Source organism: Oncorhynchus masou, chromosome 28 (assembly GCF_036934945.1).
Source record: "Oncorhynchus masou masou isolate Uvic2021 chromosome 28, UVic_Omas_1.1, whole genome shotgun sequence".
Classification (NCBI taxonomy): Eukaryota; Metazoa; Chordata; class Actinopteri; order Salmoniformes; family Salmonidae; genus Oncorhynchus; species Oncorhynchus masou.
In genome coordinates, this window is record NC_088239.1 from 17,608,734 (window position 1) to 17,629,879 (window position 21,146).

Genomic DNA, 21,146 nt, shown 5'->3' on the forward strand with positions numbered 1-21,146 from the left:
AATACCTGAGTAGCTTTCCACTGATTGAAGCACCTTCGCATTTTTCTTCCTTTGAACACCTTTCTACTATTAAACCCCCAGAAATATCAACAAGGTCAAACATGCTTAATTGAGCTCCACCTGTTGCTAAACATAGCTAATTAGTGTCCTTCATCGAGACAAACAAATGGCAAGAGCCACAGGTATGTGATGCGTGGGTTGAGCACCTGAATGTCTACACAAACTAACTGCTGAAAGGTTGATAACTTAATGACACAGAGCATCCCACCCTGATTGAGCATAAAAAATACATTTGCTATTAAGTTTGCAGAGACATGCTCTAGTAAGACTATTAATAGTTTGTTATCGCTCATTAGTTTTGATTTTGCTCAAAGGAATTATTTCAATTATTTTAATAGCAATAGGCTAACTGCAATCATCTCAAACTAAGCCAAAAGGTAAGAGCAGAGGAGTACATTAACAAGTGGGCTATTCCGATTAAATTCATGTAATTTCTCCCTCGTCCACATTATAGGCAGTTAGGAATATGTACAGTGATTATGATAATCACCATTGATCATTTGTAGCATGGTAAGTGATAGAGAAAACTTGTTAGGCAAACTGCAATCTGCCACTTGCAAATTAACACCCTTCACCTGTCCTCATTTGCATAGCCACGTAGTTTCCTGCCAATATATTAATATATTTAAAAAAAACATTTTTTACTTTGTAAAGAAATGTGTAAATTATTTTATCTGGTTGGTGATACTGATATTTCCAGTTTAGTGATTTTAACTATTGGACTGTCTTCGGTGAACTACAGCATGGTGTGGTGCGCACCTCTTGCCTGGCTACCCAAACTCTAAGTTTCTTCTCTGCAATGAGTCTGCAGCTGAGTACCTCCCCAACGATTTTGAGAATGGAAATCCATTCTAGACTGTCTGATTGGTCACAGAAACCGGGGGATTCGGCCAGTGCCTGAACACACGCAGTTATAGCAGCATTTTGAAAATTCGGCATTGGCTTTGATACTGTGATTGGTTAGAGATGGTCCAATCATTGAGGACTTTGTTTTGTACGACACCCCTCACAAATTACTTCAAGATGGCAGTCTCAGACTGAAGTATGTAGCAGACAATAGAGCAGCGGAAGAATTCAGTTTGAGTCGTCAGGCATGTGTAAATCATCATGCCATTCATGTCTTACCTTGACACATTCCCAACTACACAGTACTAGAGGGTGAGTGACTTTAAATTTGAGGAGCCTTTTGTTCGTTTTTTTACATTTAGACATGAAAGAGCAAAGTCGGCTCTCTACCCCCTCACATCAACAAAGAACAATGCTCGAATCCAAGACCTAAAGAACATCAAAACTCTTCCAACTAATTGAAGACTACTATATGCAGCTCCTTGATTGTGATGAAACCATTTTCTGACGGACAAAGCAGAAATGGTTATTTGCTGGAAAATCTTCCCAGCATAGAAGAAGCTGGACAAACAGAGAGAGTGCGTTCCATAACGGGCCCACAGAGCATACTCTGGCTACTCTGCAATAACAGAGATAGGGAATCAGAGTATAATTGGGATGTTCTCTGCTGTAGCCTATACGAGTACAATACATATGTCTTTATCCTAAGCTGTCGTTAGGATAACTGCAATGTAGCTATGGGCTATTTTTAGTAAAGGGGTTCATGAAAATATCCAAACTCGATTGCAAGACACCCACGAGGCAAAGAGTGGTCCCGTTACCACAATGTCAAGTGACCTTTACCTGCCTCTAAACATTCCTATCCTTTTCCCCACCTTATTTACAACGCATGTCATCAGCACTGATTTGTTTGGGCTGGATTCCCCCAGACGATCAAACTACCAAAACAAAAACCGCAGTCAAAGTCAAAATCTTTTCAGGGGAATAAACAACTAGATATCATATCTTGCTGTGTCATTTCACAGGTGTTGTTAAATCACCACAAACAGTTGACTGTAGACTAAATGCAAAAGCACGTCTAGAGGAAATTCTGTAGAAACTCAAAAGAAAACAGAAATCAAAGAGGGTTAATACAAAACGAGGGTCTTGATCACATGCTGGTAAACTGGGGTTGTCCCAGCAGGGGATCTGGAATATCAGTTGTACTGAAAAAGCACAGGGTAGCGCAGCTGAACCATGTCCTCTCCACAGACGGTGCAATTATTCGGCTTTATCCGAGGACTAATGAATCACATGGATTCAAAAGAAAGGATAATAAGTACAGCCAGTGGCGGTCGCTGATTGGCTGAATACCCGGGGCACAGGGTGGTTTGAGTAGGAAATTTCCAACTACAAGTAATTTCTTTTAGATGATATATAAAACGATCTGTGCATTTGCACAACAGGATAAATACACCTATTTCACTTTTGCATGTCAAAGACGGAATGACTATTGCTGCACATGCTGCTATTGTTTTGAACAGATTAGATTATACAATTTAGAATGAGCAGCCAGCTCACAAACGAACGAGTGCACCAGGGAGAACACAACAGGCATGCAGATGCAATAACTGAAAACACATATAACTGGAGATAGCTAGCTAACATAATGTCACAAAGCATGATGCGCTAGCAAGTTAACTTCATATTTCAGTATCAAATATTATTTTAGAAAGACCTGAAATTGGCATGAGAGCTAACTAGCTAGCTTGCTGATTATCAAAGGGAAAAACAATTAAATAATTGTTTTTAATCGGCCAAACTATTTCTCAATGTTTCTCAAAATTAATTAATTTGATCATACAGTACATGAACACCATGGGGGGAAACAATCAAATCGGCCAGCCACCGTCATGCTTTTTTGTCCTACCAGATCCATGATGAGAAGGTTCGAGCTAGTGTCCTTCGACTCTTGTTGAATGTAGATGTCTGGTTTTCAGTAAGAATTCTGTCTTAGGTCAGTTAGGATCACCACTTTATTTTTAGAATGTGAAATGTCAGAATAATAGTAGAGAGAATTATTTATTTCAGCTTTTAATTTCTTTCATCACATTCCCAGTGTCTCAGAAGTTTACATACACTCAATTAGTATTTGGTAGCATTGCATTTAAATTGTTTTACTTGGGTCAAATGTTTCGGGTAGCCTTCCACAAGCTTCCCACAATAAGTTTGGTGAATTTTGGCCCATTCCTCCTGACAGAGGTGGTGTAACTGAGTCAGGTTTGTAGGCCTCCTTGCTCGCACACGCTTTTTCAGGTCTTTAGGATTGAGGTCAGGGCTTTGTGATGGTCACTTCAATACCTTGACTTTGTTGTCCTTAAGCCATTTTGCCACAACTTTGGAAGTTTGCTTGGGGTCATTGTCCATTTGGAAGACCCATTTGGCGACCAAGCTTTAACTTCCTCACTGATGTCTTGAGATGTTGCTTCAATATATTCACATAATTTTCCTACCTCATGATGCCATCTATTTTGTGAAGTGCACCAGGCCCTTCATATTTTCAATGACAGCCTAGGAACAGTGGGTTAACTGCCTGTTCAGGGGCAGAACGACAGATTTGTACCTTGTCAGCTCGGGGATTCGAACTTGCAACCTTTCGGTTACTAGTCCAACGCTCTAACCACTAGGCTACCCTGCCGCCTGTTACGAAGTCGATGCCTCTCCTTGTTCGTGCGGTGCTCGGCGGTCGACGTCACCGGTCTTCTAGCCATCATTGATCCATGTTTCATTTTCCATTGGTTTGGTCTCGTCTTCCTACACACCTGGTTCCAATCTCATTCATTAATTGTTGTGTATTTAACCCTCTGTTTTCCCTCATGTCCTTGTCAGAGATTGTTTCTTGTTATGCTCGTGATTTATGGATTGGTGTGCGACAGGTTCTTGTACCCACGTTTTATTTGATTATGTACTTTGGTTTTGGAGTGTGTTTTACGTTATTAAACTACTCCATTATACCACGTTTGATTCTCCTGCGCTTGACTTCCCTGCCACCTACACACACGACATGACAGAATCTCTGACCCTAAATATGAAGTCCGCAGGAGAAAGTACACCGGATATGGAGGTGGAGGAATGCGTCCAGGAGCATACGGAGAAGCTGGGCGTCGCCATGGATCGCGTTGTCCAGAATATGTCCCGCTGTGAGAGACAGGGAGTTCTTCCAGTGCCTCCACCAGCACAACCGGGGTCTATTCTAAGCGTGGCCAGGGTTTCCTCCTCTACTTAAACCTTTATCTGGCCACGGTCCAACCAGCTCCATCAGACCGTGAGAAGGGTTTCACCCTCATCTCGTGCCTCACCGGGAGAGCAATGGCGTTGGCCAGCGCCGTGTGTGGAGGGGAAGATGCGGCGTTGGACCGTTTGTTGGACCCCACTGTTTCTTGGCCACAGAGGGCTCTCATGGGGTGTTCACAAGAGTGCTCAGGTAGGTGTTTAGGGGTTTCCGTTGGTGCTACTCCGGTGGAAAGTCCAGACCAGGTCTCCACCGTTCGCATTCCCCCAGAATATGCTGATTTGGCTCTCGCCTTCTGTAAAAACAAAGGCGACTCAATTACCACCCCATCAACGGGGGGACTGTGCGATTGATCTCCTGGTAGACACTGCACTTCACAGGAGTCACGTGTATCCCCTGTCGCAAGCGGAGACGGTTGCTATGGACACATATGTCTCCGAATCCCTGCGTCAGGGGTACATTCGGTCCTCCACTTCACCTGTCTCCTCGACTTTCTTTTTTTGTGAAGAAGAAGGATGGAGGTCTGCACCCGTGCATTGATTATCGATGTCTAAACCAAATCACTGTGAGGTACAGTTACCCGATACCTCTTATCGCCACGGCGATTGAGTCAATGCACGGGTTGCGCTCCTTCACTAAACTGGATCTCCGGAGTGCGTACCCGAGAGGGAGACGAGTGGAAGACGGTATTTAGTACCACCTCGGGGCATTATGAGTACCTTGTCATGCCGTACGGGTTGATGAATGCTCCATCAGTCTTCCAATCCTTTGTAGACAAGATTTTCAAGGACCTGCACGGGCAGGGTGTAGTGGTGTATATTGATGACATTCTGATATACTCCACTACACGTGCCGAGCATGTGTCCCTGGTGCGCCTGTTGGAGCATGACCTGTACATCAAGGCTGAGAAATGCCTGTTCTTCCAACAGTCCGTCTCCTTCCTAGGGCATCGCATTTCCACGTCAAGAGGAGATGGAGAGTGACCACATTGCAGTCGTGCGTAATTGGCCGACTCCCACCACGGTGAAGGAGGTGCAGCGATTCTTAGGGTTTGCCAACTACTACCGGAGGTTTATCCGGGGTTTTGGTCAGGTAGCTGCTCCCATTACCTCACTGCTGAAGGTGGGCCCGGTGTGCTTGCAGTGGTCAGCTGAGGCGGACGGGGCTTTTAGGCACCTGAAGGCTCTGTTTACCTTGACTCCTGTGTTGGCCCATCCGGATCCCTCTTTGGTGTTCATAGTGGAGGTGGACAGGAGCTGCGCTCTCTCAGGGCTCGGGTACGCCACCAAAACTCCGCCCATGTGCCTTCTTCTCTAAGAAACCGTGAGCTGTTGGCTGTCGTTAAGGCTTTAAAGGTGTGGAGACATTGGCTTGAGGGGGCTAAACACCCCTTTCTCATCTGGACTGACCCCTGCAATCTGGAGTACATCCGGGCGCCAGGCAAGGTGAGCCATGTTTTTCACCCGTTTAGTGTTTACCCTCTCTTACAGACCAGGCTCCCAGAGAGTTAAGATAGACACACTATTCCAGCTGTATGACAGAGGAGCGGTCCATGGATCCCACTCCCATACTCCCAGCCTTGTGTTTGGTGGCGCCGGTAGTGTGGGAGCTGGACGCGGACATTGAGCGGGCGTCACGTGCAGAGCCCGTTCCCCCTCAGTGTCCAGCTGGGCGTCTGTACTTTCCATCTGCAGTCCGCGATCGGCTGATCGATTGGGCACACACGTCACCCTCCTCTGGTCATCCTGGGATCGGTCTGACGGTGCGCTGTCTTAGTGGGAGGTACTGGTGGCCCACTTTAGTTAAGGACGTGAGGGTTTATGTTTCCTCGTGCTCAGTGTGCGCCCAGTGCAAGGCTCCTAGACACCTGCCCAGAGGTAAGTTACAACCCTTACCTGTTCCACAACGGTTGTTGTCACACCTGTCGGTGGATTTCATAACCGATCTTCCACCTACACAGGGTAACACCACGATCTTGGTCATTGTGGATCATTATTATGGTCATTAACCAGGAAGTGGGTAGGTTTCTGAGGTCTTATTGCCAGGACCGGCTGGGGGAGTGGGCGGCGTTCGTGCCCTGGGCAGAGATGGCCCAGAACTCGCTCCGCCACTCCTCCACTAACCTTTCTCCATTTCAGTGTGTATTGGGGTATCAGACAGAGGCTCCTGCGGTGGACGACAGGTTCCGGCGCGTGGAGGAAACATGGGACGCCGCCCACGTCCACCTTCAGCGCGCCGTACTGCGCCAGAAAGTTGCTGCAGACCGTCACTGCAGTGAGGCACCGGGGGTCAGGGTCTGGCTCTCGACCTGAAACCTGCCCCTCTGACTTTCCTGCCACCTACACACACACGACATGACAATTATGGCCAAACAGTTCTATTTTTGTTTCATCAGACCAGAGGACATTTCTCCAAAAATTACAATCTTTGTCCCCATGTGTAGTTGTAAACCATAGACTGGCTTTTTTATGGCTGTTTTGGAGCAGTGGCTTCTTCCTTGCGGAGCGGCCTTTCAGGTTATGTCGATATAGGACTCGTTTTACTGTGGATATAGATACTTTTGTACCTGTTTCCTTCAGCATCTCCACAAGGTCCTTTGCTGTTGTTCTGGGAAATATTTGCACTTTTTGCACCAAAGTACATTAATCTCTAGATGACAGAACGTCTCTCCTTCCTGAGCAGTATGACAGCTGCGAGGGTCCCATTGTGTTTATACTTGCGTACTATTGTTTGTACAGATGAATGTGGCACCTTCAGGCATTTGGAAATTGTTCCCAAGGATGAACTAGTCTTGTGGAGGTATACACCTTGTTCCCCCTGAGGTCTGCTGATTTCTTTTGATTTTCCCATGATGTCAAGCAAAGAGGCACTGAGTTTGAAGGTAGGCCTTGAAATACATCCACGGGTACACCTCCAATTGACTCAGTTTATATCAATTAGCCTACCAGAAGCTTCTAAAGCCATGACATAATTTTCTTGAATTTTTTTGTTTAAAGGCACAGTCAACTTAGTGTATGTAAACTTCTGACCCACTGGAATTGTGATACAGATTATTTCACTTATAATTCAATGTATGTAAACAATTGTTGGAAAAATTACTTGTGTCGTGTACAAAGTAGATGTCCTAACCGACTTGCAAAAACTATAGTTTGTTAACAAGAAATTTGTGGAGTGGTTGAAAAACTAGTTTTAATGACTCCAACCTGTGTATGTAAACTTCCAACTACAACTGTACAGTATATATTCCGGTCTCTGACATTTCTTGTTGTAACGATGTGCGCTGAGAGTCGGGAAGCAAGTTCAGGGAGTGAGTGTTTTAATAAACAGAACATAATACAAAACAAGAAACACTGACAGCACACAGACAAGAAACAGAAACAATGACGCCTGGGGAAGGAACCAAAGGGAGTGACATATATAGGGAGGGTAATCAGGGTAGTGATGGAGTCCAGGTGAGTCTGATGGCGCGCAGGTGTGCATAACGATGGTGACAGGTGTGCGGCATAACGAGCAGCCTGGTGACCTAGAGGCCGGAGAGGGAGCATATGTGACAGTACCCCCTCCATGACGCACGGCTCCAGCCGCAGAACACCGAACAAAATGAAGATCCCGGGGATAAGGAGCCGACCGGTCACCTCTGCTGAGGCGTGGGAAACCTGTCAGTCCAGCTGAGACGTGGGAGCAGGGCGACCTAGAGCACTGGAGAGAGCATACGTGACGGTACTCCCTCCCCGGAGCGTTCGGCTCCACTGCAGGACGTCAACCAAAGGGACAATCCCGTGGATCAGGAGCAGACCGGTCACCCCTGCTGATGCGCAGGAACCTGACAGTCCAGCTGAGACGTGGGAGCAGGGCGACCTAGAGCACTGGAGAGAGCATACGTGACGGTACTCCCTCCCCGGAGCATTCGGCTCCACTGCAGGACGTCAACCAAAGGGACAATCCCGTGGATCAGGAGCCGACCGGTCACCCCTGCTGATGCGCAGGAACCTGACAGTCCAGCTGAGACGTGGGAGCAGGGCGACCTAGAGCACTGGAGAGAGCATACGTGACGGTACTCCCTCCCCGGAGCGTTCGGCTCCACTGCAGGACGTCAACCAAAGGGACAATCCCGTGGATCAGGAGCAGACCGGTCACCCCTGCTGATGCGCGGGAACCTGACAGACCGGCTGAGGCAGGGGAGCCTGGCGATCTGGCTGAGGCATGAGAGCCTGACGAGCCGGTGAAGGCATGGAAGCCCAACGAGCCGGCTGTAGCAGGGGAGCCTGTCGATCCGGCGGAGGGCAGGGGAGCCTGGCGATCTGTCTGAGGCATGAGAGCCTGACGAGCCGGTGAAGGCATGGAAGCCCAACGAGCCGGCTGTAGCAGGGGAGCCTGCCGATCCGGCGGAGGGCAGGGGAGCCTGGCGATCTGTCTGAGGCATGAGAGCCTGGCGATCTGTCTGAGGCATGAGAGCCTATAGCGGCTCCTGGACCCGACGTCATTCTCACCGAAACAAAAACACTCCCTGATGCTTCCCTTAGATGAGGCATCATTCTGTAACGATGTGCGCTGAGAGTCGGGAAGCAAGTTCAGGGAGTGAGTGTTCTAATCAAATAAACGGAACATAATACAAAACAAGAAACACTAACAGCACACAGACATGAAACAATGACGCCTTGTGGAGGAACCAAAGGGAGTGACATAAATTATATAGGGAAGGTAATCAGGGAAGTGATGGAGGCCAGGTGAGTCTGATGACGCGCAGGTGCGCGTAACAATGGTGACAGGTGTGCACCATAACGAGCAGCCTGGTGACCTCGAGGCCGGAGAAGGAGTACGCGTAACACTCGTTCTGATATTTCTTCATTTTTCTGGATTATTTGTGTATTTTTTTATATTTTTTTTGCTATGTATTACTGCACTATTGGAGATAGAAACACAATCATTTCACTGTACCTGCGATAACATCTGCAAATCTGTATACGCAACCAATAAACTTTGATTTAATTTGAAAAGTACCTCAGTGCTGACTGCTTCCCAATAGCTTTCTGATGGAACGAGTACAAATTACTACAGCTCTGCAATAATATATTATAAAGACACACAAACATGCACACATCCACACAGTTCTTCTTGTTTCTGGGGACAACACCACATAACTATACAATGAGAATGTGATTTCCCAAGCCGTCCTGGAGTTGGTGGGGGAAGCCTTTGGCCTCTGCCATTTATTCTGCTCCAGTTGATGCTCAGTCCAGACAGCTACCACCTCCACTCTCCCTTTATACAGCAGTCTATGCATACAGTATCTGCTTGTCTGGAAAGATCTGCCTGTGTCTTGGAAACCATGCACTCCACCCCAACTACGGTGACAGGTCAAGTATAGAGGACATGAAGAGCCAGCGAAATTGCCCCATCAATATCATGACATTTCAATTCACTTCACCCCAAATTAAAATGTTAAGTCCCTGTAACCAATGTTCACTGTTTGACCAGTTCCTTTGCTCATGTTGCAAATATGTAAATAAATGACAGAGGAGTGAATTAACAAAATAAGGAGTGTGGTTGGTATTATTACAACCTAGACATCTATTACACCAGGATTGGTGGGTATGAAAGCATGGAGTGCCTGTTCCAATTTCAGACTTAAATTATTCAATGCTAGAGCGATGCGGTAAAGCAGACGGATGGGATTTAATGAACTAAGAGCAGAGGCTAAAAGAGGGAAGGCTTTTTTCTCTCCATTTGATGTGGATTCTAAATAGGGAAACGCTGTGTTCATTCATTCAAACTTGAATTGCGGAAACAAGCCAATTTTCTCCTCAGAGACATCATACTGTGTAGCAGTTCCACTCAAACCACAGATGTTGGGGGAGAGAAAGGAAGTCAGGCGTTTCCAAACATCTGGTGAACTAATGACAGAGTGGTATGCAGTCAAGATAATTCAGTGTGGGCTTTCTGAGTGTGTGTGCTTGACCTTCAGTCAGAATAGGGGTAGGGTAGGGTTTCCCTAGATTGACTGAAATATTGGCCAGGAGATATAAGGACCCCGGAAACAGACAACAAATCAATCATTATCCATGTAGGGTTAGGCTACTGCCCTAGTCATGATAACAGGGCTGGCTGAAATATAGTCCCAAATGTTAGACAATGGTGGTGGACATGTGTTAGTAGACAGATTTTTTTGGTCAATCAAAATAGTAGGGTAGGGTGCATGCAGACCTGAAGGGATTCATAAGCTGTATATTTATGCACTTGGCACTGATGAGAAGTGATTGTATTTGCAACTGATGCAAATGTGTGATAGGTGGATAGAGGCTGAGCAAATGTGGAATGATTTATTAACAGACATACCCAGTCACCATTCTCCTGGATCCAGTTCTGCAGGGGTCCGTTCAGGTACTCTGTCATCCAATGGGCAATGTTGTCTACCTGGGACGTCATCTCCCGGTTGACGCTCTCCACGCACATTGTCCCTCCAAACTCAAAGAAAGCCACAATCCGACCCCAGTTTACACCGTCACTGAAGAGCTCCTCTATAACAGCAGTAAACCTTCTCTGTGCCGTACTGGGCGTAAAATGCAACTGCCCCGACATCTCTGCAAAGTCCCGCTGATACATTATTTCGATCTCGTCCCCCGCCTCGCGCAGCACCCTATGGAGCCGGGCATGTCGGTCCGGTTGCGGGATCCTGTTTTGGAGCGGAAAGTCAGTGTCCACGCCTTCGGCGGAGGATTGGGACCTCCGTGCAAAAACTTCGGGGGAGTTAGGGGGAGAGGGCTCCCCAAAACCATTATTTGGGGAATCGTTTTCTGGATAAAATTCCCATACAAATCCCTTCTTCAACAGTTTGTGATGTATGTATTTTTCAACAATAAAGCGACTGTTATAAGGATTATCGTTTGCCATCATGGTGCTATAGCTTAATACCCAGCAAGCTGTTTACGCAGAATACATTTCCAATGGTTGGTTGAGACGACCTACAAGATATCCCCTAAAATTAGATATGGTATCAGACGATAAATTGCATCTCTAACATATTGCTACAGCACATTACTTGCATAGCAACACTTGTTCTAGCCCTGCAAAAACAAATATACATGAAATCAAACAGTATTTCCGAATGGCATATAGCCTCAAATCAAATAAAGTGGAAATACTGTTTTCTTGAACAAATTGATTAAAACATGCACATACACATATCTAATCAGATCAAATAAGTAATGCTATTCTTATTCTATCACATGCATTTCGAGTTCCAGTAGCAAGTCAACTTTACAGTATAATGCGTCCATGTTGTAGCATGATCGGCGCGCAATGTCTGGTTCTCCTTGCTTATGGTACGCCCCCTTTCAGGAATCCATTGGAACAAGACCGAACAGTAATAAGTTTTGGATATCCTTTCAGCTGACCCTCACGTCAACATGAGCGTCCGAGAGTTTCAATCGCTTGCGTCAATCGATATTGTGTATTTATCTGGAAAAACGAAGTTGTTGATTAAGTTACAGTTATCCGTTCTGGGGTTCAATACTCTGACATTTACTATAGTTTCAGAAAGACGGAAGAGGAATACTTTGCAAGGCTGCTCTTAAAAGACTACTCTTATTTCACAGAGAAATAGCTTACACAAAAAAAACATACGCACAAGGAAGAAGATTTCTAAGAATTGAACAGCGCGGGTTACTTTGTGGCTTCTCTGCAGACGATTTCAGCGACGCTTGGTCATGCAGTCAGTTCCAGTAGGGTCTTCCTATCCAAGGGTTGTCTGCAAACTCTGCTTTCTCTCGTTCACTCCCACATAGGCGAGCCACTCACTCCCTCTCGGTGAGGTAGGCTACTTCCGTCAAGTTACGTCACTCCCATTCAATCTTTTCTTGTCATTATGTGCAGTGAATATGGCCATATAATTTATATGATGGTCATCTGTTTGCGTTGTACACGTTAACACTTGACAGATGTTATAACAGAGTACCCAGCCTACAAAGTGGAATAAGTATTGAAAGTGTAGTTACAGGATAAGCCTAATGTCTTCATAAAGTAAAGTGATGCCTCAACAAAGACAATACATTATAAACCTCAAAATGTATGGGTCAAATAGACATCAAAATGTATGGTAAATATGCTACATTAAAGGTATACCACCACAACTCTTATATTTTTTAAACGTATTCTTAATATGAATGTTACAAAGGTATGACAAATGGACACTTGGAACCAATGAGAATTGGATATAAAAATCCCTGCCTCCAGTTCACTGACCCATATCTAACCATAGCCCCCCACCACTGACCCATATCTAACCATAGCCCCCCACCACTGACCCATATCTAACCATAGCCCCCACCACTGACCCATATCTAACCATAGCCCCCCACCACTGACCCATATCTAACCATAGCCCCCCACCACTGACCCATATCTAACCATAGCCCCCCACCACTGACCCATATCTAACCATAGCCCCCCACCACTGACCCATATCTAACCATAGCCCCCCACCACTGACCCATATCTATCTAACCATAGCCCCCCCCCACCACTGACCCATATCTAACCATAGCCCCCCACCACTGACCCATATCTAACCATAGCCCCCCACCACTGACCCATATCTAACCATAGCCCCCCACCACTGACTCATCTCCTAGGGGTCCATGTTCAGAAGCTCTTGGTTTGGGCTATAGCTCCTTGCATGAAAGAGAATCCCTCAAACATCATTTTTAGAGTCTTGCACCACCACATTCATCACCCTACTACACAGTCTATTGAGATGGTGTGTGTGTGTATTTGTGTGTGTATGCGTGTGCGCACACTTGAATGTGATGTGTGTGTGGGACTCGCTTCCTATTCTCCAGTCATGTAGTAGTGGATGGCGACTTAGAAAGCCTTATAGAAACCTAACATAGTCCTATTGCAGAATGCTGTATGTAATATGAGACAACAAAGATAGTGTGCATGCGGCTGGATGAGAACCCCTGTCCAACTTGAGGACATGAACGCAATTACATGAGGGGGGGGGGGGCCTTTACAATAGTGGTGTATGCGACTTCTTGAAACAATGGGCCCAAGCCTTCTCTTCACTGGCAGTTACTTTTAGGTCACCAACAGTCTCCTTGTTTCTCCTTGAAGTGTGCAGGGAGCTTGGAGTGGGAATGGGGGTGAACGGTGGTTGGGTTCTGAGACAATGGCAGTCTTGTCCCAAGTGCGCGGTCGGGATGATGGAAGGGGTTGATGTGTTCATTTGCATGGTTTGTGTGTTCCTCTGCTTCCTTTGTAGTCATGTTAGGTAATGTGGTGTACAAGTATTCAGAAAAAAAATCATGATTATGGATTGTATTTCAATTTCACTCATTATTTCACTGCAGATACAATCATATCGTCCTAATGAAGTGTATTTATTTGAGTCTGTTTTTCACCACTGGTTTGGTTATTTCATGAATGTGAATTCTTCATATAGGAGACCAAGAGAACAAGCCATGGAATTGAGCTTTCGTAAACACAGAAGAATGTTGTAGATAGTTTTAACTCAAAACGTTTGAGTGGGTGTCTGCAATTCCAGGCATATCTGGCTGCAGCCATCTTTGCAGTTTTCAGCCATCTGTAGCCTGGAGAGACATTTCATAACATTGATGACTGGATATATCACTTCTAAACATACATCTGAAAACACAATGTCAGTAGTAATACGTTGAAGACCAAGTGTAATTGAAAACCTAGCTATCCAGTACTAAGTTGTTTTTTTTTCAAACGATCCTTTAGGCCTATAATTCCTAATCATAGTTTAAACCACGTATCTTAAAAAAAAAAGAAAATCAGGCAGAATGGTAACTACTATATCTAATTGTCGTCAATTCATAGTAGCACTACTCTGAATATTGTATGCATGTCTAAATGATCATCCTCATTTATCACATTACCTTTAAATTGATGAGAGATGAGATTGAGATTAGGTTTAAATCCTAGCTCTGCACTTCAAAAACATTGTAACTGCAGTGCTCTGCCTACATTACAATATTCTCGTAAACTATGCATAGTTTGCCACCTGGTGGACTAAACGATCAACACAAATCTGAACTGAACTAAACAGCTCAGTTTCATTGCTGCTTGTTTAAGTACATCATTGTGAAAATATTAATTTGACCGAAATACAATATGATTATAATCTGTCAATCCATCCATGATCAATAAAACCATAACTGAATCACAGTGAGTAACACTATGTGACTACAGTACAATCATGGGAAGGGAATTGACCTATCAATGGAAATATTTTACTATAATGATTGACCCAGAAGCTGCATTGTTGACTAGAGTGCTCAGATTGAATCCTGGCATTTATCACTGTGTTGATGTCATTATTTTCACAGATCTATCAACAAAGAACCGAGGATAGAGGGGTTCAGTGAATGGGGTCTGGACTCTGGAGGAGGGTCATTGTGTCAGAGACACTGTAGAAAGACAGAGTTCCTGCCCTGTGGTCCAGGTACACTCCTACTCTGGTGGAAAGGGACACACACATGGCAGTCAGTTTACCATTGTGGTAGAAAGTGCCACGAGAGGCACCACATTCCAAACACCAGGCCTGATTACTGCCTCCAAACCACTCATAATTTACTCTCTTGCTGATCCCTTTATATGAGACAGCTATATAAACCCCTCTGCTCCAATCCACCTCCCAGTAGCAGGCTCCAGACAGACCCTCTCTACACAACACCCGGGGCATGTGGTAAATCTGTCTGGATGGTCAGGATAAAGCTGGTCGTTATCACTCCGTGTCACCTTTCTGTTCCCCTCAGACAGACACCGCATTTTATGTGCTGTGTTGGGATCCAATGTGAGCTGACAGGAATCTGAGGAGGAAGACAAAACAACAGGTGAAATGTATGTGTGCATCCAGGTGTTTGTGTGTGTAGTATATTTAAGTGCATTGTACAGTAAGTTCTTTCCTCACATTCCAAGACTCCTTTCTGGTCTTGGGTTCAGGCCTCGTCTACTGACAGGTGGTGTCATTCCAATGTGATGCTAATACACCAACTGACAGTCCAGACTGTGTTGTGCCAAATGACGGAAGACAACGGGGCACAGAAGGTCGAACAATGTCGACTATTGTAACTATGGAAACATAGGAAATGAGACATCACAGTTCAATACTGATCATGACATAAACATTACAGTAATTCAATAGGCTCGATAGTTGAAGATGTTTAGGTAATTGGTTTAGTAATATCAATGACCAGATAAGTTACCAACTTTTTACAGAGATCTTGGCAATACTCCCAGAGCAGATCTTTTTAACTTGACTTTTCAGCTCAGAGACTGATTTCTTTACATCCTCAAAGAAGACGTGTTGGTTGACAGTGATGCTGGGTAACAGAGGGACATAGAAAGACTGGAAACTCTACAAAGACAAATCAGAAAAACAGAGAAAAGATGAGAAATACAAACATTTCACTTTCAGCAGTAACAACTGATGCTGGGACAGAGAACCCTTGATGTCACCTGGAGGAATTGGATGTTGTCTTCTGTGTTTGAGAGCTGCTCCAGCTTGGCGTCTCTCCTCCTCAGCTCAGCCATCTCCTGGTCCAGTTGCTTCAACAGTCCTTCATCCCGACTCACTTCAGCCTTCCCCCGGGATCTGACCAGCTCCTTCACCTCAGAGTACCTTCTCTCAAGGTGGCAGGTAGCCTGGTGGTTAGACTGTTGGCCCAGTAACCGAAAGGTTGCAAGATTGAATCCCTGAGGTGACGAGGTCAAAATCTGTCGTTCTGCCCCTGAACAAGGCAGTTAACCTACTACAAACGTTCCTGAATAAAGTCCTGATCATCTACATACAGTGGGGCAAAAAGGTATTTAGTCAGCCACCAATTGTGCAAGTTCTCCCACTTAAAAAGATTAGAGAGGCCTGTAATTTTCATCATAGGTACACTTCATCTATGACAGACAAAATGGGGGGAAAAAATCCAGAAAATCACATTGTAGGATTTTTAAAGAATTTATTTGCAAATTATGGTGGAAAATAAGTATTTGGTCACCTACAAACAAGCAAGATTTCTGGCTCTCACAGACCTGTAACTTCTTCTTTAAGAGGCTCCTCTGAACTCCACTCGTTACCTGTATTAATGGCACCTGTTTGAAAATGTTATCAGTATAAAATACACCTGTCCACAACCTCAAACAGTCACACTCCAAACTCCACTATGGCCAAGACCAAAGAGCTGTCAAAGGACACCAGAAACAAAATAATAGACCTGCACCAGGCTGGGGAGACTGAATGGCAACCTGTTTGAAAATGTTATCAGTATAAAAGGTAAGCAGCTTGGTTTGAAGAAATCAACTGTGGGAGCAATTATTAGGATATTGGAAGACATACAAGACCACTGATAATCTCCCTCGATCTGGGGCTACCACGCAAGATCACACCCCGTGGGGTCAAAATGATCACAAGAACGGTGAGCAAAAATCCCAGAACCACACAGGGGGACCTAGTGAATGACCTGCAGAGAGCTGGGACCAAAGTAACAAAGCCTACCATCAGTAACACACTCTGCCGCCAGGGACTCAAATCCTGCAGTGCCAGACGTGTCCCCCTGCTTAAGCCAGTACATGTCCAGGCCCGTCTGAAGTTTGCTAGAGAGCATTTGGATGATCCAGAAGAAGATTGGAAGAATGTCATATGGTTAGATGAAAACAAAAGAACTTTTTGGTAAAAACTCAACTCGTCGTGTTTGGAGGACAAATAATGCTGAGTTGCATCCAAAGAACACTATAGCTACTGTGAAGCATGGGGGTGGAAACATCATGCTTTGGGGCTGTTTTTCTGCAAAGGGACCAGGACGACTGATCCGTGTAAAGGAAAGAATGAATGGGGCCATGTATCGTGAGATTTTGAGTGAAAACCTCCTTCCATCAGCAAGGGCATTGAAGATGAAACGTGGCTGGGTCTTTCAGCATGACAATGATCCCAAACACACCGCTCGGGCAACGAAGGAGTGGTTTCGTAAGAAGCATTTCAAGGTCCTGGAGTGGCCTAGCCAGTCACCAGATCTCAACGCCATAGAAAATCTTTATAGGAAGTTGAAAGTCCGTGTTGCCCAGCAACAACCTGCTCTTGAGGAGATCTGCATGTAGGATTGGGCCAAAATACCAGCAACAGTATGTGAAAACCTTGTGAAGACTTACAGAAAACGTTTGACCTCTCATTGCCAACAAAGGGTATATAACAAAGTATTGAGATAAACTTTTGTTATTGAGCAAATACTTATTTTCCACCATAATTTGCAAATACATTCATTAAAAATCCTACAATGTGATTTTCTGGATTTTTTTTTGGTCTGTCATAGTTGAAATGTACCTATGATGAAAATTACAGGCCTCGGTCATCTTTTTAAGTGGGAGAACGTGCACAATTGGTTGCTGACTAAATACTTTTTTGCCCCACTGTACCTGACGATAACTGACAAGCAGACTGGTGGCACCAGAGTGGTGGGGCAATTTTTACCTCCTCGTTAGGACGGGAATCTTTTGGAAGGATAATATTGATGGGGATTCTAAAGCTGACGGTGAAGGACGTGTTTTGTTTCCAAGGCAACTCGTTGGAGGGAGCATACGACGTGGCGCTATATACAGAAGATAAACACGATGATATCCTGAGAAGGGCAAGAGCAGTGGGAGGTGAGAGGCCGATGTGCCACTACGAAATAACAAGCCTGGCGAAGAATAACTTTAGGGTTGTAACTGTCAACATTTACAACCCTTATGTTAAGGACGAAGAGGTGAGGGCTTTTCTGGGGAGATACATGGATAACGTCTCCTCAGCTAGGCACCTCAAAGACTCCCTTGGGTTTTGGAATGGTAGGAGAGGCTTCCAGGCCCTCCTCAGGGAGGACCCAAAGGGACATGGTGGCTACCTCCATCCTCCTGCTATGTTCTCCCTTGGGGCTGACAGGGGGACGTTGTTTTATGCACGTCAGCCCCCATTTTGCAGGCGCTGTTTGGCCTACGGACACATTTTCGCCTCGTGCAGCATGAGAAAATGCAGATTTTGTGGATCTGAGGATCACGAGGCGAGGGATTGTGACAAGCCTAAGACATGCCATGGGTGTGGCTCGTCAGCACACCTATGGCGGGGGTGCCCGGCCCGTCAGAGGTCATATGCGTCTGCGGCTGGGGGGAGCAGGAGCGGGGGATGGGGGAAGAAGTGGAGGGGAAGGAAGCACGCCTCATGACAAGAGTACTAGTCCAGAGGGGAAGGCCACAAGGAAGGAAGAGGAGCAAGAATCGGCGGATGGAAGAGAGAAGGAAACGGAAGGCACGGGCGTAGGAGAACCAGGAAAAGAGGCAGAAGGCAACCGAGTGGAGGAGCATGAGAGAGAAGAAAGCGAGGGAGGAGTGGTGGAGAAGGAGACGGTGGAAGAGCAAGTGGACTGGGGGGAAAGTGCCCTGGTGGAAGAGATGAGGGGTATGGTGGAGGAGCTGGCGGGGGGGGAGGGTGGTATCTCTCCACTGCCGCCATCACCAAAGAAGAGAATGAAGAGGAGGGTGTGATTGGCCGACAGTGAGGGGGAGGGGATGGCCAAGAGAGTGATGGGGGTGGGAGAAACCTCTGGGTTGCTGCTGGTTTCCCCAGGCCCTCAACCTCGTTTGGGTGGGGAGGTCTTTGGTCTTTGGCGCGGTAGAACAGGAGCACCCTGTCGTGATCCGAAAAGAAAACAGGCAACAGCCGCCCAGACAAATTACCCAAAGACCTTTGGTCTTTCAGTTTTACTGAAATATTAAGCACTAATTTATGGTAAAGTATGTTTTTACAAAAGTAATAGTAATGTAGTATACTGTTTGTGATAGTAATAGTAATGTAGTATACTGTTTGTGATATAAAGACAGTAGTGGTGTGTGGGTAAAATCACTGAGGAAGCCAAGCCAGTAAAAAAGCCATATTACAACCTGTTGTGATGATAGTGTTGTTTGCTCTTTCACCCATTTGTTCATACACCACCATGATATACAATAAGGCCGTGACAACAAAAAGACAATAGTCACACAGTGGCGGAATAAATTCAACTACACATACGTTTGTTTCATCACAAAACCGAAGAGCAACATCAAATCAAATGTATTTATATAGCCCTTCTTACATCAGCTGATATATCAAAGTGCTGTACAGAAACCCAGCCTAAAACCCCAAACAGCAAGCAATGCAGGTGTAGAAGCACGGTGGCTAGGAAAAACTCCCTAGAAAGGCCAAAACCTAGGAAGAAACCTAGAGAGGAACCAGGCAATGAGGTGTGGCCAGTCCTTTTCTGGCTGTGCCGGTGAAGCCCACAAAGCTGTAACAAACAGTTATATCACCTGCAGTATGATCAAGCAAGTTAATGTTTTCGACAGGTTACTAAACAACTACTGATTTAGAATCACGGAGTTACCACAAGTCAGCACAAACACAACAGGAGCACCGCCTCTGCTATTCCAGCACCATTTCAATAAAACATTTAAACGTCATCAAATCAATAAGGCGATTTATGCTTAGTTTAATACACTGAAAACAAACTTAATGATATCAAAAACAATTTAGTCCAATCATTGTTGTTAAATATCATGTGGCTGTCCATGGTACGGATTTGTGTGTGTGTGTGTGTGTGTGTGTATATATATGTCTGCGTGTTCACCCTTCTTGTAGACTAGTTGAACGCCAATACCATTCTCCTATCTTTCATGTTGTCAAAACAGTCTCTGACTGTCATACAGTACACGTTTTGTTTTTGTTGTCAGAGGCTACCGAGCTAAAAAAGGCCGTTGGCACAACCTTTTCATTTTTGGTTAGATCATAATCATTGACCTGTACAGAGAATTAAGCCAAAACCACAATTCCAAATTCCCATCTCCATCCACGGCTTAGGAAAGGGACGATTTAGCAAGCTAGCTACTGCAAGACATCAACACAAGCAGACCAGAAACAGACACGTTTTCGTGAAAATTACATTTAGCATAGGAGGTGATTTAAATGGTGTGAAGCCAAATCCAAACTACCCTCCCTTGGGGGACGTTTTACTGCACCAGGACAACCCAGAGTTCAGCACATTTCAATGCTGATTGGCTAATTATTTTATAATATTTTTATCAAGGAAGGCCAAATGCTTGCTGGCATCGATCAATCAAATGCTACGGTGGCAACATGTTATACTATTTTGGGCTCCACATACTGAGACAGAGGGGCACTGTTTCCCTTGCTCAAATGATTTCTTCGGTGAGATTCAGCCCCTTGCGAATTGATGGAAAATGATAAACACACTGAGAGAGATGAATGAGACATTTTTTTAAAATATATGGGGAAGCCTGGCTACCCTTGTCGTCCGTGAATACACGCCACGGTATAAAGACAAGGTATTTATATTACAAACCGTACCTGCCTCTGTTCCTCTCTGGTAGAGGGCTCATGTTGACTGTGGAAGTGGGAGTTTTATACAAAACACATTTTAGAAAAATGCACTAAGGCAATAGAATCACAATAATTTATGTGCACATTTATTTAAACTTGGTAATACTTCTTAATCTTATAATATGGATCTTTCCGGTCACTATTCTGACCCTTTTGCTTGTCTTTATTCTAAATGTATCACTGTAACTCACTGTAACTCATCACTGAGTCGGTGTCAGTATCTTGAGAGACGTAGTGACATAGAACCCAGGATAAAGGGGTTCAGTGAAATTGGTCTGGACTCTGTGGAGGAGGGTCATTGTGTCAAAGACACTGTAGAAGGACAGAGTTCCTGCCTTGTGATCCAAGTAGATTCCTACTACTCTGGTGGAGCGAGGGACTGGTATGTCAGTCTGTTTATCATTGTGATAGAAGTAGCAACTAGAGGCACCACACTCCAAACACCATGACTGATTACTGCTTCTTAACCACTCATTATGTCCTCTCCTGCTGATCCCTTTATATGAGACAGCTATACAAACCTCCACCCCGGTCCACTCTACCTCCCAGTAGCAG

At 45.1% G+C, this 21,146-nt stretch overlaps 1 protein-coding gene and 1 pseudogene across 2 annotated transcripts in view; both read right to left on the reverse strand.

The window, feature by feature from the left end:
• Window positions 1-11,962, reverse strand: part of LOC135517282 (apoptosis regulator Bcl-2-like) — a 71,161-nt gene extending 59,199 nt beyond the window's left edge. Inside the window, exons 1-2 of one of the 2 annotated variants that reach the window (XM_064941446.1) lie at window positions 11,844-11,962; window positions 10,514-11,635 (exon numbers count right to left, since the gene is read on the reverse strand). In XM_064941446.1, the coding sequence (XP_064797518.1) occupies window positions 10,514-11,071 (558 nt within the window). In that variant the 5' untranslated portion in view covers window positions 11,072-11,635; window positions 11,844-11,962. Of the gene's footprint in view, window positions 1-10,513 lie in introns of both variants that reach the window. The other variant, XM_064941445.1, reaches the window with a different exon arrangement.
• A 1,581-nt stretch (window positions 11,963-13,543) lies between these two features.
• Window positions 13,544-15,733, reverse strand: LOC135516954 (stonustoxin subunit beta-like; annotated as a pseudogene).
• Between the last annotated feature and the right edge of the window lie 5,413 nt (window positions 15,734-21,146).